At 58.0% G+C, this 15,806-nt stretch overlaps 1 protein-coding gene across 5 annotated transcripts in view; it reads left to right on the top strand.

Moving 5' to 3' along the window:
* The window catches only part of DNMT3A (DNA methyltransferase 3 alpha), a 98,386-nt gene that overhangs the window by 79,133 nt on the left and 3,447 nt on the right, over positions 1-15,806 (top strand). For 4 of the 5 annotated variants that reach the window (XM_047744104.1, XM_047744102.1, XM_047744105.1 and 1 more), the window contains exons 7-22: positions 4,046-4,261; positions 4,526-4,684; positions 5,137-5,244; positions 5,478-5,634; positions 5,977-6,126; positions 6,210-6,254; positions 6,980-7,059; positions 7,540-7,652; positions 7,756-7,939; positions 8,163-8,247; positions 10,277-10,422; positions 11,131-11,221; positions 11,411-11,559; positions 12,641-12,726; positions 14,407-14,476; positions 15,280-15,398. In XM_047744104.1, the coding sequence (XP_047600060.1) occupies positions 4,046-4,261; positions 4,526-4,684; positions 5,137-5,244; positions 5,478-5,634; positions 5,977-6,126; positions 6,210-6,254; positions 6,980-7,059; positions 7,540-7,652; positions 7,756-7,939; positions 8,163-8,247; positions 10,277-10,422; positions 11,131-11,221; positions 11,411-11,559; positions 12,641-12,726; positions 14,407-14,476; positions 15,280-15,398 (1,958 nt within the window). Of the gene's footprint in view, positions 1-617; positions 719-4,045; positions 4,262-4,525; positions 4,685-5,136; positions 5,245-5,477; positions 5,635-5,976; positions 6,127-6,209; positions 6,255-6,979; positions 7,060-7,539; positions 7,653-7,755; positions 7,940-8,162; positions 8,248-10,276; positions 10,423-11,130; positions 11,222-11,410; positions 11,560-12,640; positions 12,727-14,406; positions 14,477-15,279; positions 15,399-15,806 lie in introns of those variants that run through there. The other variant, XM_047744106.1, reaches the window with a different exon arrangement.

Genomic DNA, 15,806 nt, shown 5'->3' with positions numbered 1-15,806 from the left:
GCCTCTACGCTCATCTGTAAGCTTTTTCTTGTTTTGTTTTGTTTTTTTTTTGTTTTGTTTTGTTTTTTTTTTTTTTTGGTTGTGCTTCCGAGAGACTGACTTTTAACAACTTTCTCCTGGCTCTCCCAGGCCGTCCGCAACCTCCTCTCTTCTTTTGCCGGCGCTCCTGGCTCTCTCCGCGCTCCCGGCTTACCTCCGCCGCCGCAGAGCAGCCCCTTCCCTCCCGGTCCCCTTCCCTGCCTCAGCCGGCTCCCCGCCTCGCCCCACGGCGCCCCTCCGAGCTCTCGCAGAGTTGGGGGAGAGGGGGCGGGAGGGCCAGCCCGGAGGAGGGGGCGGCGCCGCCTCCAGCCCGGCCTGGGCGGGGTCCTGGGAACGGGCGGAGGCCCAGCCGCGCCCCCAGGCCCCAGCGGCGGCCCGCGCCCCTCGGACGGGAGGAGAGGGGCTGGCCCACTGCCAGCGTCTGAGAGCCGGCCCCCTCCCCCGGCCCGCTTGCAGCCAACCAGGCACTCCAGCGGGGCCCACGTGACCTGGAGTTCTAGACAAAGAAAATGTTCAAGCCCTCCCCCCCACCTCCCCCCCTCCCCCTCTCTCTGGCCCCCTCCGCCCCCAGCCCCATCGCCCCCATCCCCTCCCCCCAGACGGGCAGCTACTTACAGAGCTTCAGGGCCGGGGCTCACACCTGAGCCGGACCACAGAGGGGCTGCACCTGGCCTTATGGGTAGGTTCCTGGACGGAGCCCTGGGGAGACTGGGGGCGGGGAGGCGGCAGGGGCCGGTGGGAGGATCTCTGGGCCGCTGCAGCCCTCTGGATTTGAGAAGAGTCAAAGTATGCTTCCCTGGCCCGCAGGAGCTGGCTGCTCTGCCTGGCCTGAGTTCTGGAGATGCTGAGTTAGTGCTGTCCCACCCACTCCCTCCGCAGGAGCCCCAAGCCCCACTCTTCCCAGCGCTCAGGTGGGACGTGACGGTGCAGAGCCCAGAGCAGCAGCCCCAGCGTGGGAGCCTGGGGCAGTAGTCACTGAAGGCTGAGGGGCAGGCCCTGGCCCTGGGGAGCTGGGAGCCCAGGAGTTGGGCTGCAAGCAGCGCCCCTCCCCAGCTGACTGGCTGATGGGCTGTTGGCACTTCCTTGCTGACCTGTGCTGCTGGCTGGGGCACCAGTGCAGTCCTCGGGCCATGCCCACCTTGCAGTCTCTTGGGAGGGACCATTTCTTCTGTGCGTGTCCCTGGGAGCTAGCGGGCAGGCCTGCAGAAGTGGTGTCGGGTGGGGGGGAGCAGTGGGACCCTGACAGGGGCCGGGGCCCATGAGCGGGTACCATGAGGGGCAGCCCGACAGCAGCCCGGGACAGCCTGGGATCCACTGCGCCAGTGGGGAGTCGGCCTGGGCGCCCAGACCTCTGACCTTTGGAACGGGAAGCAGAGGGAGGTGGAGGCGGGACAGCTGCCCAGGAAGACAGGACTGGTCCGGGAGGCCTTGCCTCTGCTAGTGTGGGGTTACCCTTGGCTTTCCCGGCTGGACCAACTCCAGACGAAGTGGCTTCCTTGAGCCACGGTAGCTGGGGGTGGTATGGTGTCTCCCTGGTCCCGCCCCACCTCTGTGCCGCTCTGGAGTAGGACCTTGGGAACTGGGGGTAGGAGCCTTTAGCCCAAATGCCAAAGCCCTGAGTTAACCCTTCTCTCTCCCATTGTTTGCCTGGAGAGGAGGGTTGGAGTGAGCGTGGAAAAAAGGCATTCCCACACTGCCCTCGGCAGACTATTCTAATGAGGCCCCTCCCCCACCCAGCCACCGTCTCTGCCACTTCTTCCCCTTTCCTCCTGCCTCCTGCTGCTAACCCACCCCCCCCTTCCTCCTTCCCCCACCCCTGCTGGCCTTGTCCCGATGGAGGCCCCCTTCCTCCTCCTCCGCCTGCCAAAACCCTGCTGGGTGCGTGTTCTCCTGCACCCAGTGGGTTGGGGGCGCTGAACAGCCGTCAGCAGCAGCATCTGACAAGCTGGGGGAAGTTGAGGGGGAAGAATAATGTTCGGGAACTCGCTGTGGTGGGGTTGAAAAGAGAGACAAAGGGGCTGTGGGGGAGTGAGGAGGGTGGCATCAGGCACGACTCCCTTCTAGACCCGGGGAGCCTGGCGCCCACCCGCTGCTGCTTGCGGTGCAGGTGACCTCACCTTTCCTCAGAAGGCCCCTCCCGCCCCCTGCCACCTGCACCTTGTTCTGGCCCCAGGGGCTTCATCACCCCTGAAGGTCTTGGGGTCACCCATGACACCTGGTCTAGATCAGTCACCCATGCCTGAATTTCGAGGAGGCGTGGTATTTCTCTGTGAGCAGACCTGGGGCTCCTGTAGGGCTGCCACAGCTGATTCTAGAAGAGGATGGGCTTGAGTGCACACCTAGGTGCATCTTCTTATGGGGGAGGGGGTGGTAGATAAGTGATGGTAGGGAGGGAAGGGCAAAGTCCCAGCAGGTGAGAGAGGGGGCTTGCTTTGGAGGGGAGAACAGTTGCTCTGCATTCTCCCCCCTCCACCCCCACCCCTGCTGGCTTCCGGCTCATTTTCCCAGCTGTTTGTGGGCTGGGGGCAAAGGATTCATGATCCCAGCTTAGAATGTGTTGAGTCAGGAAGAGAACTAGGATTTCCATCCTCAGTGTTGAAGGGCTCCACCAGAAGCAGGTTTGGTTGGTGGCCTGGAGGCTTGAGATGGAAACAAAAATGAATCTGCCACACAGTAGACCTTGGAGCTTTAACACAAAGGTTCTTAACCTGGCGCCCTTGGATCTGGGAGTCCGTGGGCGACTTTGGAGACTCCTTGGTGTTCTTGATACTTAACATATATCAGAGTCTTAAACCAGTCAGAAAAGTTGAGTGGAAATCCTTTAGATGAAATGCTTTTTTAGGTCGGAGCAACTTGGAAGAGTGAGGATTGCTCTAGAATTTGCTGTTCCGTGAGTTGCCAGGCAAAGACGGGAATGCACATGCTCCCGTTTCTAGCTCAGAGTTCTTACACTCGACTTATTTTCTGATGTGCTTGTTCAGCCTTGAGGGTGAGCTTACATTCCCAGCTCTAAACTTTCTGGGGAAGCTTCTTGTTGAAAGGCATGTTGGAGATGGGAAATTTTTCCCTGAATGTGGTGGGAACAGGTTCAGAGCCTTAAAGTTTGAGTTCCCGGGTCCCTCAGGTTCAGTCACTGGGGTGAAGTTAGGTTGAATGGTTCTCAGAGCTAAGGGTCAAGGATTTCATTCTCTTCTGTAGGGTGATGGAATCCTGGAGCAGGTTTGGGGAAGGAAGAGCGTGAGACAGTGAATGAATGGAGGCTGTCCAAAGGCGAGCATGATTGGGTTTGGGTTGTTAATTTATCAGTAGGGTGGCAGGGAGGACATGTGGCCCGTAGTGTGTTCTCAGCAAACTGTTGTTGAAAGAAAAAAATGTATTGATGGATCAAAAAGGCGTGTGTAGAAAGAATGGGCGAATCTGATAACATACATTTGATATAATCTTAAGATTTTGGAATGGCGTGGGAGCAGGCAGGCTCTGACGGGGCTTGAGCAGAGGGGGGCCCAGAGCAGTGATTTAATCACGTAGACATCACGACCAGACTGGATGTGTGGACTGGAAGCCAAGACCAGGAATAGAAGGGGTTGATTGCCCAGGAAAATTGTAAAAAGGACGAGAGGATCCAGTTCGTGATTGGGAAGTAAGGTAGCAGAGGATGGAGCCAAGATCTGTGGCCAAGCTAAGCCTCACGATTACTCTTTGGATAGACTCAGTCTTGCCGTGTCAGAGGGTGGGCAGCTGACCGAGGCTGACCTATGGAGGAAGTGTTCATGAGCGGTACAAGAGAAGGTTGGAAACCAGCCAAATGATTGGAGTTCACCGACCAGCTTCAGATTTTCCCATTTTCCGTGGCAAGCCAGTTGATGAGCAAAGAACTCAATCCTTCACCTCCTGTCATTGTCTCGAGACCACAGAGAGATGGAGGAGAGGGTCCCCCCGCCCCCCGCCGCCTCAGTGTCAAGTGACCTGGAGAGGTCAAGGTAACTTTTGTTCCTTATTTCTCCAGGCTGAGAAGAAAGCCAAGGTGATCGCAGTAATGAATGCTGTGGAAGAAAACCAGGGCTCGGGCGAGTCTCAGAAGGTAGAGGAGGCCAGCCCTCCTGCAGTGCAGCAGCCCACCGACCCCGCCTCCCCCACAGTGGCCACCACACCTGAGCCCGTGGGGGCGGACGCGGGGGACAAGAACGCCACCAAAGCCGCGGATGATGAGCCGGAGTACGAGGTGAGCGGCTCACTTCTTCGCCCGCCTCGTCCAGCTCTTTCCTGGGTCCTTCCACTGCCAGCTCTTCCCATCCTGCTCTCCTCTCTCCACCTGACCCCAGGCCTCTTCGTCTCCCCAGTCTCGCTCTGTCTCAGTCGGTTCAGATGGAGCTCCCTCCTGGCTGTCCTGACCCTCAGATGCCCAGGGCTGGGGTTGCCACGGGGGGATCAGGGTGGCAGGGCCTCGTGACCGCCACGTAATGACTTCTGCTCCTTGGGGCTCCAGGACGGCCGGGGCTTTGGCATTGGGGAGCTGGTGTGGGGGAAACTTCGGGGCTTCTCCTGGTGGCCAGGCCGCATTGTGTCTTGGTGGATGACGGGCCGGAGCCGAGCAGCTGAAGGCACGCGCTGGGTCATGTGGTTTGGAGACGGCAAGTTCTCAGTGGTAAGTCGTGGGATTTGGTGGTAGCCTCGGGGAGGGACGGGTCTTGGTCCCAGGGCCTGTGGTTTGGGGTTGGGGGACCTGGTCTGGAACTGGGGTGGAAGGACTGGGCTCTGCTCGTGCGCGCCTGCCCCCCCACCAGTCTCCACGTGGGATCAGAGGAAGCCCTAGAGAGAAGTGGGCCACCCTGGGGGGCTCAGAGAGCTGGGGTGCCTGCCAAGCTCTTGCCTTCCAGGACGCTTTCTCCAGAACTCCTTTCCTGCTTGTGTTCTGGTCCTCTCCCACGTTTGGGTCAGACTCCTCCTTTGAGTATCATGGAATTATGTATCAATCCATCTGGTCCTCAAGGGCATAGACTGTCTCGATGCCGCAGTCCCTGCCCATTGCCAGGCACATGGTGGGGGCTTGACAGGTGTGGCAGGAGGAGAAAGCGAGGGCATTGGTGGTTCCTCCAGGTGTGTGTCGAGAAGCTGATGCCGCTAAGCTCCTTCTGCAGTGCTTTCCACCAGGCCACCTACAACAAGCAGCCCATGTACCGCAAAGCCATCTACGAAGTCCTGCAGGTGAGCGCCCCTCTGGGTGGAGGGGGCTTGGGCAGCAGGGACTCCTAGCTGGTCTAGAAGGTGGAGTGCAGCGGTTAGGCAGAGGGTCCACCCACCAGGCCCCGGGACTCCCTTTGTCCCCCCACCCATGGCTCACCCCTTTCTGTACGCCCCTTCTCCCAGCTCTTGCCTCAGGCGGCCCTTGCTGCCCCCGAGCCTGTCCTCACACCCTCTCCGCTGCGTGTTGCCTCCAGGTGGCCAGCAGCCGCGCGGGGAAGCTGTTCCCGGCCTGCCACGACAGCGACGAGAGCGACACTGCCAAGGCGGTGGAGGTGCAGAACAAACAGATGATCGAATGGGCTCTCGGAGGCTTCCAGCCCTCTGGCCCCAAGGGCCTGGAGCCACCCGAAGGTAAACGCAGGTGCCCGGGCCAGCCTTCCGGGACCCCTGCCAGCCGGGCAGCTCCACGCCAGGGCTGGGAAAGCCCTGCTTGGAGAGTGCTGCCAGCTCTGTGCTTGAGAGGCGGAGGGGAGGAGGGGAGCGGGGGAGCGGCTACGGGTCTCCCTTTCAGTGGGGTCAGGATAGGGGCGGGGCTGCCCTGGGACTCAGGATAAGCTCCTCCCCTTGGCTGGCTGGCGCTGGAGAGCTGGGAGTTAAAACAAGTTGGGGGCCAGGCTGCACCCCTCTGTAGGCAGAGTAGAGGAGGGGAGGGAGCCAGTAACCATGATCTCATCATCTGCTCTCCCCATCCAGAAGAGAAGAACCCCTACAAAGAAGTTTACACAGACATGTGGGTCGAACCCGAGGCAGCTGCCTATGCCCCACCCCCACCCGCCAAAAAGCCCCGAAAGAGCACAACGGAGAAGCCGAAGGTCAAGGAGATAATTGACGAACGCACAAGAGGTAGTTGGCCTGGCCTTGCGGAGAGTGGCTGGCATTCAGAGGCGCGGGCCGCCTCTGATGCTGGGCTCTCCTCCCCTCCGCAGAGCGGCTGGTGTACGAGGTGCGGCAGAAGTGCCGGAACATCGAGGGTGAGTCCCGATGGCCACTGACTCCCTGGGAGGTCTGTGGTCTGTTGCCCCCAGGACAGGCAGGGGGCTCCTAGCGCCGGGCCTGGTGCAGACTAGCCTAGGCACTTAGGAAAGTTCGAGCATCATGGGACATCTATACCCAGTGAAGGCCTCTGTCCGGCCCGTCCCACCACCCCTCCATGCTTCACCCGCACGGCTGTCTTCCTGGTGTTACCACCTTACTTTCCTTTCAATGACACGTGCTGGTCATTAGGGTTTGAGAACTCCGGTGGGTCAGAGAAGGGTGGCCTCTCTTGGATTTGTTTGAGCTTGTGACCTTTGGCCTTTTACTTTTCCTCACCTGCTCTTACCCAGTGGTCCTTAGTGCACCTGAGAGCTGGCAGAGATGGGGGCAGGAGTGTGAGACTGAAGGACTGCCCAGGGACTGTCTGCAGAGACAGCCAGGGTCCAAGCCCTCTTCTCATAGGCAGGTTCCTGTTCTCGAATTATGCGTTTCCTGGGTGGGCGGCATTGCTGCTCTGAGAGCTGGATGGACATCGCGATTGGGGCCACGATGGCCCCCCTGTATCATGGGACACCCTCCTAGATGCCTGGCTGGCTCCTTGGGCTGCTGCTTCAGCATGCCCTTTTCTTACAGCCTTTTTGGAGCTGAGCTTGGGCCCCAAGGTGGGAAGGGGCCCTTCGAAGACGTTCACTCTGTTTTCTCTCCTCCCCTTGTTTTCCAGACATTTGCATCTCTTGTGGGAGCCTCAATGTCACCCTGGAACACCCTCTCTTCGTCGGAGGAATGTGCCAAAACTGTAAGGTAGGTCCCCGGTGGTCTGCGCCTTCGCCCCCCTTGTGGGGCTCACTGTCGCCTAGAGTAACTGCTATGGTGACCCTGCGGTCCTCTCTGGATGCAGAGTCCTGATAAAATGGGCCCTTGGGCATCGAAGTGTTTGACTTGCTCTTATTTGTCCTTCCCAGGAAGATTCTGTCCCCCTCGAAAGCCCATTCTGTCACAGTGTCACAGTCCCTCATGTGGGGCAGGGGTGGGGGGAAAACAGACTGACGGATGGGGGGATGGGCTCCTGCATCCTTGGGGACCCAAGAGGAAAGCCCGGGGCTGCAGCGAGGGACAAGGGGGTGCAGCTGCCTCCCTGACCTCGTTTGGGGGCTTCCCGATTCTGCGCAAGCTCTGGGTCAGCACACCTGTCGGCCCTGCCCCACACATGCCTGCCTCCTTTGGCCTGGCCCGGCCGGGTGCTGCCCCATGGTCTCTGACCCCCCCCACCCTGCCCCCCAGAACTGCTTCCTGGAGTGCGCGTACCAGTACGACGACGACGGCTACCAGTCCTACTGCACCATCTGCTGCGGGGGGCGCGAGGTGCTCATGTGTGGGAACAACAACTGCTGCAGGTGAGGCCCCCCGACTCCCCCAACCCCCTCCTCTCCTGAGCCCCGGCTCCCTCTGGGGCCAAGAGGGGCCCCCTCCCCCCTGCTACACTGGCCTTTCTTCCAGGTGCTTCTGTGTGGAGTGTGTGGACCTTTTGGTGGGGCCGGGCGCCGCACAGGCCGCCATCAAGGAGGACCCCTGGAACTGCTACATGTGCGGGCACAAGGGCACCTACGGGCTGCTGCGGCGGCGGGATGACTGGCCCTCGCGGCTCCAGATGTTTTTTGCCAACAACCACGACCAGGAATTTGTGAGTGCCGGGCCTGGGCTGCTGCTTCTTACCCTGTACCTGCCGGAGCCCGAGCGCAGGCACAGCCAAGCAGGAGGGCACGGGGGCCTGCCGGGTGGAGGGGCCTGAGCTGCCTACGGGGGTGCGGGTTCGCGGTGGGGGAGGGTCTGAAGCCAGAGCCGTCCCGGTGGGCTGGGAGGGTCAGCCACGGGCGCTCACCTGGCCCGTTGTGCTCGCCACCTAGGACCCTCCGAAGGTGTACCCACCTGTCCCAGCCGAGAAGAGGAAGCCCATCCGGGTGCTGTCTCTATTTGACGGAATTGCTACAGGTGAGCGCGAGGCCCCACGAGCCCCACAGGATGCTGCCGTCCCCGTCCCGGGTGGGGGAGCTCCGCGTGTGTTTCACGCTGGCCAAACCAAATGATAGTTAACGGGACAGCCGTTGAAATAGTTCTCCGCTGAGGAAACTTTCGTGTTGAGTGAGAAGTAAAATCCGTGGTCAGCCACCGTGTCTGGCGGGGGGGGCACGTGTCTTTGTGGGTGGCGGGGGAGGGCGTCCCATGTAGGACAGGGTGATCGTTAGAGATTACTGAAGACTTTCACAAAGCCTCAAAGGACGGACTCGGCGACCAGAACGAAAACATAGGTTACAGTGACTGTAAGTCATGATAGGAAAACAAAACAAAATCAAAAAACGATCAGTGAGAGTCTGAAGAATAGTTAAATCGCCCGTAATCCTATCATGAGCATTTTGGTGTGTTTCCTTTTCTGTTTTTTTTTTTTTGCATGCATATATGTATGTGTGTTTCTAGAATCCTACATAGATAGAAAAATAAAACGAGAGGATAGTAAAACTCAGTGTGTGGTAACTCGCTTTTTCATTCACTATCGTGACTTTCATGTTGACACAGAACGGTGTCCTTTATTTGTAAATGTCGCATAGGGTTTCGCTGAGTGGAAGGTGCCATGATTTACGTAACTAACCCTCTGTCGGGTTGTTGACTGTTTTCTCTGTTAAGAGCAGTGCTGTGACAAGCATCCTCAGACACACGTCATTATACACGTAAACTGTTCTCTTGTAGGGAGAGCTGGGGCACTGGGTAGGAAGGTGGTTTCACGTGGTTCTTGACCTTGCCCGAGAGCCCTCCCGGAGGGCGCTCCTGACTCAGACCCAACCTCCTGCCATGTGCCCAGGCCGATGGCTCCTCGGAGGGGAATAACCTTCCTCGGATGGGGTGTCTTCACGGGACCAGAGGGGGACAGGCTGTCAGGGGGCCCGGGCGGGGTGGCACCCCAGGCCAGTTGTTTATGTTCTGTGCTCAGCTTGGTGTTGATATTCTATAAACCCAGGGAAGTGAATTTACAGCCTTGGTTTCCCAGGCCAGAACCTCGAGGCCCCTTAAACCACGCCACACCCCGAGAGGCTATAAAAACTCCTCGGTGGGGAGGTTGGTGGGAGGAGTGGAAGTGGTGGTGCTGAGCCCGGTTTCTTTCTTTTTTTCTTTTTTTTTTTTTAAAGATTTTGTTTATTTATTTGACAGAGATCACAAGTAGGCAGAGAAGCAGGCGGGGGTTGGGGGGGGAAGCAGGCTCCCTGCTGAGCAGAGAGCTGGATGCGGGGCTTGAGCCCAGGACCTTTGGATCATGACCTGAGCCGAAGGCAGAGGCTTTAACCCACTGAGCCACCCAGGCGCCCCTGAGCCCAGTTTCTCCAGAGGCTCTCAGGGTTCTCGTTTCCTTGCCCGCAATCCAGCAAACTTTTGTGAGGGGGTCGTGGTAAGGGAGTGTAGTTTGTTCAGGAGGAAACATGGATGAGCTTTTCTGTTCTGAAGAGCATTTGCAACCCAAGACAAGGGCCATATTAGTGTACAGTGTTCTGAGGAGTGGGAGAGAAATGCAAACTGCTGAGGCCTTAGAGAGGAGAGGGGTTGCTTGTAGGGGGCTGCAGGGTGCGGCGGGGGGTGCTGTTAGAGAAATCTTTATGGAGCCGGTGGTGGCATATGTGTTGAGTCTTGGAGAATGGGGAGAATTGCCCCTGGAGGCCATGGGCAGGGGGTGGGGTGAGGAAGGAGTGGTCTATGCAGGATGTAGGAGCAGCAAAGAAAAGGCCACCCCAAAAGTCACCTGCTGTTCTCTCTTGTTCTGGAAACCACTTACTGTCTGGTCTTGATGGCCTCCTAAGTAGACCAAAGTAGGCATCAGATAGGCTCCTGAAGGATCCTGCAGCTCACTGGGCAAGGTCGGGCTCAGGCCTGTTGCTGACCCACGTGTCCAGCTGGCCAGAGAGACCCCCCCCCGCCCCAGACCAGGGTGCTGGGAAGGAGCCCCTGTGACCATGCCTTTCGCTGGCTGGCGCAGGGCTTCTGGTGCTGAAGGACTTGGGAATTCAGGTGGACCGCTACATCGCCTCCGAGGTGTGCGAGGACTCCATCACAGTGGGCATGGTGCGTCACCAGGGGAAGATCATGTACGTCGGGGACGTCCGCAGCGTCACACAGAAGCATGTATGTCCGTGTCGTGGGGCCCGTCCCAACCTCTCTGTGTCCCTCGCACTTTGCTCCTGGGGCAGCCACAGCCCCCTTGCATTTTGCTTGTTGACTCTCTTCCTTTGGCCTTTTCCCCAGTCTCCTCATCTGCCATGTTCCTCCTTGTGTGGAGAGGAAAAGGGGCAGATTCCAAGAGGAACCGGGAGCTGGCCTCTGGAGGCTCCCACTGCCCCCTGGCTAGCTTCAGGGCCTTTGTAGCAGAGCCCTTTGGTTCCCATTTTTCTGATCCATTTGGCAACAAGTGTACCAGCCTCCAGGGGCATTTGGAGGGCATTCAGATGGCCCAGAGTGCACGGAGCAGAGCGCCTTCCCAGACAGCTGCCCGAGGACCATCTTCCCTTTAAGTGGCTGCCTTTCCTGTTGAGGGCACATGGTTTCCCTGCTGGCCTCAGAGATGATCCAATTGGATCCTTTCACTTTGTTTAAGAAACTGAGCTCAGAGCGGCTCTGTGATTTGACCTGGTGCTGTGTGTGTGTGTGTGTGTGTGTGTGTGTGTGTGTGTGTAGTATGTACCTATGAACGGATACAGTGAACATACGAAGCCACTGGGTCGTCTCTCTCTGGTGCCAAAGTCCTTTTTCTGCCAAGTCCACAGATGATTTCCTTCTTCCTTTCTGCCTCCGTCCCCCGGACATCAGGCCATCCCCTTGCCTTTATCCTCCCAGATCCAGGAGTGGGGCCCATTCGATCTGGTGATTGGGGGCAGCCCTTGCAATGACCTCTCCATCGTCAACCCTGCCCGGAAAGGACTCTACGGTAGGTGCTGCGCTCACCCCTCCGCCCTCGGAGCTGGTGCTTCCGCACGTAGGTTTCCTCCTTGGACACTTCTGCCCTGGGACAGCTACTCCCGACGGCCCTGCCCTCCCCTGCCCTCCCTGTGCCCGAGCCACACCACTGCCTTGTGCAGACAGCCCCCGCTGACGGCTTTCTCTTCCGACCTCTCAGAGGGCACTGGCCGGCTCTTCTTTGAGTTCTACCGCCTCCTGCATGACGCGCGGCCCAAGGAGGGAGATGATCGCCCCTTCTTCTGGCTCTTTGAGAATGTGGTGGCCATGGGCGTTAGTGACAAGAGGGACATCTCGCGATTTCTCGAGGTATAGCCAGCAACCTTGGTTTGACCAGCTCACTAATGGCTTCTACCTTGGACTGCTGCTTTATCTCTGTCTCATCTGCATTGTGGAGCTGGGGACGTGACTTCTGCTTTGCCAGGGGGCTGTTCGGGAAGCCCGCGGGCCTCTCCGTTAGACACGGAGGAAACACTGGTAGAGGCCGCCTCTGGAGAGAGCCTGTGGTCTTACTCTTAGGAGGTAGTGTGTGGGTGCGGGCCTTAGGTCTTCAAGGACTCGACTGTTCCCAGTAGGGTGGGGTGCTAGTCTCCTAGAGTTTGGGGTTCTGAGTGGTGTTTCCCTGGGGGAAGCTTTGAGATGGCCACATCGGTTTTCCCCGACCAGAATGGCTTGTCTTTGCTCCCTGGCACTGTGACAGATGCTCTTTGGCACCTGGAAAGTAAAAAACATGGCTTACCTGTTTTTATTCCCCCATAATGTGGGTCCTGTGTCCGTGCGGAGCTGGGTCGGAGCACAGAGAGAGTCTCTGTGGTCAGAGGCGTTCTCAGGGTGGGTGGGCAGGCTGGGAGCTCAAGCCCATTCTCCAGGGTCTTGGGGGTCAGTAACACCTCGAGCTGGTGTTCTTAAGTGCGAGCAAGTGTCTGTTTGGCTCATAATCTGGACATACAGCGAACACATCCACACTCACTGGAACTCTCTGGCTCAGAGCCTCTGGGTGAGCTCAAGCTACGTTGTCCGGTTAGGGTAGCCCTCAGCCACGTGCGGTATTTAAATTAACATTCAGACTCCTCAGTCTCCCAGGCCTCATTTCGAGTACTCATTAGCCCCCTGCATCTACTCCACGGAGCAGTGCAGACAGAACACCTGTCTGTCACCCCAGAATGTGCGGTTAGGCTGCAGTGGTCTAGAATGTTCTAACGAGAGCATGTGTAATGTGGCTGGGTCCCATTCTGGCTTTTCCTGGAGGCTTCAGGCTGTCCTACTGCGAGGCTTCCTGAGAAAGGAAGCAAGCGCTTTTGAGGCTGTAAGGCTCTGAACAAGCAAGATGTCCTGGCACTGTCTGCCCTTCCTCTCTCGCTCATCTTTCATCTTTTCTCCTGTTCCGTAGTCCAACCCTGTGATGATTGATGCCAAAGAAGTGTCCGCTGCACACAGGGCCCGCTACTTCTGGGGGAACCTTCCTGGTATGAACAGGTTGGTGAGCGTGCCCGGGCCTGGGGTAGCAGCGGGTTGGCATCTGCAGGCAGCTCAGCCCGAGGGGGAGGAGGTCATTGAGTGGGCCTCGGGGGGCCCCCTCCCCTGCTCGCTGGCTTGCTGCTCTACCATGTTCTTCTGTTTCCTTCCCTTTGCGGGAGAAGGGGAGTCAGGGTATAGAAAATATTTGCCTGAGAAACCAATGGCTAGCAGTTGCACTAGGAGACTCCCCACACTGCTGAGTCACATCGCCGGTTCTCGTACCATTGGTCACCGATCTAGAGTCGTCTTGTCCTTAGCCTCCAGAGGTGAAACTCTGGAGGGTGGAGTCGGGATGGGGAAGAGTGGTGCCCACGGCCGGGCCGCACCTGCTCTGTGCAGCTTCGACAGTCCTGCTTTGCTTAGTAGCCACGCACTTTGTGGCTTCAGGTCCTTTGTTGGGGGGATGGTCTTCATTTAGGTTCCGAGGGTAAAGATATTAATGTCTGGGAAGAAGGATAACTTCATTTCTTCAGTGTAATATTTGGATTATAAAAAGGCCTATGAGGAGAAAGGAATGGTGGTTGAGATAGCAGTTCAGGAGCCGAGTGAGAGCTGCCCAGTCTGGATATCTGTTATGCAGGAAATGTTTTCCAGAATGTTCTAAGGGGGATTATCAACCTTGTACCTGTAAATTGTTCCCCTCATGTAATCTGGCTTCAGTCTTCGCTCCCTCTGGGCCATTAGCATAAAATTGTAGGAACATCCTGAGTCTCATACTTGCTTTACAAACCTGCTGTCTTTTGTGAAGGCTTATTGATGGGAAGGAGGCCTGTCCGTGGGATGGCTGACCTGCAGACCGTTGTGTGTGCGCATGAACAGGGCGGAGGCTGGGGGCGTGCACTTTGGCCACAGGTCCCTTTGGGTCCCCACGTTGAGATGGTAGACTGCTGTGTGAAATGTCAGAAAAGGTCAGCGCCAAAGGTGACATTCCATGATCTGCTTCACCCTCTGAGAAGTGACACCTTCAGTGTCACAGAATTGTAGTCTTCTGGGGACTGTGCAGAGGTTAAAGCCTTGTAAACCGTACAGTTAAGGTGCATGCTTCGATGAGTTTCACTGTGTACACACCCATGCAACCATCACCGTGGTCAAGATACAGAACAGTTGGTCACCCCCAAAGCTTGCTTTGTGACAGATACTTTTTTTTTTTAAAAGATTTTGTTTGTTTGTTAGCACATGGGTCTGGGGAAGGCAGAGGGAGAGGGACTAGCACACGCCCCACTCAGTGCCGACTCCCGAAGTGGGTCTCCATCTCAGGACCCTTAGATCGTCACCCTAACTGTGGTCAGCCCTTAACCAGCTGAGCCACCCAGGCGCCTCTGGGACAGATACTTTTAAAACTCAGTATATTTTATGACCGGCGAGAAGTCGTTGGGTTTTCCTTCTTCTGGGCTGGTGTTATCTGCTTATTTGTAGATTGAGACACCGTGGAATTGACATTTCAGGGCTAACGCTTGGACGGTCTGTGGAGGGCTGCAGTGTGTGTGCGTGTGTTCTGGGGAGTTTGAAGGGGGTTACGATGTGTGCGGCTGACAACGGTACTCCCTTACCTCTCCGTGTGAGTCCTGGCGGCCGGGCCGACACTGCCGGCCACTTCGCTCCCGATCTCTGTCGTCACCTTCTCTTTCTGCCTCCTAGGCCGTTGGCATCCACTGTGAATGATAAGCTGGAGCTGCAGGAGTGTCTGGAGCACGGCAGAATAGCCAAGGTCAGCCCTGGCGCCAGAGCCCTCTCTCTGCTGGGGGGTAGGGAGAAGGCCCGAGAGGGCAGGCCGAGCCCAGGCGTTCTCCAGGCCTGTGCCTGCAGCGGGTGCGGAGAACACAGTTGAGGTGGCCCCGGAGTCGTGCACCCACTGGGCCAGAGGAGAGGGCCCAGGGGAGAGCCTGGAGGGCAAGGAGAGCGAGATCAGAAATCCTTCCCGGTCTTCAGTCTGTCCTGGTTGAGCATCGCCTGCTGGTCCTATGAGGAGCAGAGGCTTAAGAAGTCTTTGCTGAAGTCCCTGGATCTGCTAGGCCTTGTAAATGTTTTGGCCACTCCCTCTTGGACGAACCTTCGGGATGGTGCATTCTCCTGCGACGTGGAAGCTACATTTCTTTCCGGAGAAATCTCCCGGAGTGTGTGTACCGGGCGTCGGGATCTGGGGCTGCAGGCGCCCCCAGGGGTCTGTCGGGAGCCCCTCAGTAATTAGGCAGCCTTTTGCCTGCAAGTCGCTACACGCGTGCGAGAACCCGTTCTTAGAAGACTTAGGAAGTTCAGCGGCTTGAGCTGCTCCCTCTCAAGTCCTTGACCAGCGAGACCGGACTAAGGGTGGCTGGGTGACCTCCGAGTGGGGAGAAGAGCAGGGCAGTGGGGTCTGCGGAGGCTCGCGCCGGAGCCTGAACACCGGCCACCTGTGTGGACCGGGCCTGGTCCGGGTTTGAGTCGCCAGTCCCGGCTTGTGCCTGGCGCACGTGGTGGACGCGTGGCCAGAGAGCGAGTGCTCATTCCTCTTTTCCTCTCCTCGTCTTCCAGTTCAGCAAAGTGAGGACCATTACTACGAGGTCGAACTCCATAAAGCAGGGCAAAGACCAGCATTTCCCCGTCTTCATGAATGAGAAAGAAGACATCTTATGGTGCACTGAAATGGAAAGGTAGTACCCGAGGCCGTGTGCTGGCATCCTGGGGCGCGTGGTGCGTGGCAGTTGCGGCCTCCGAGGGAGGGCTCGCTGCCCCTTCCGGCCGGGCTCGTAGCTTCCGCGGATACCACGTGAGCAGTGGGTCTCCCCGAGCATTTCCTAGCAGGTTCCTGTGCATTGTAAGGCTGGGCCCAGGGTCAGAGGGGTCTAGGAGTGGGTTTGGGGGGGCCTTGGCTCCCCGGGGGATCCCGCCAAGCTCCCAGTAAACAGTGCAGCTCCAGGAGCTTCCCCCACTTGTGCTGCCCATTTTGGGGACTTCACAAACCAGGACTGCACAGCCTCACGCCCTGACTGGGTGCAAACCAGACCCACGGGCTAGACGGCCTGGCCTGCCAGTCTCTCCATGGAACTGCAGGTTAACCA

This window comes from Lutra lutra, chromosome 9 (genome assembly GCF_902655055.1).
Source record: "Lutra lutra chromosome 9, mLutLut1.2, whole genome shotgun sequence".
Taxonomy (NCBI): Eukaryota; Metazoa; Chordata; class Mammalia; order Carnivora; family Mustelidae; genus Lutra; species Lutra lutra.
The sequence above is the reverse complement of the archived record's forward strand: the minus strand, read 5'-3'. Positions and strand labels throughout refer to the sequence as shown.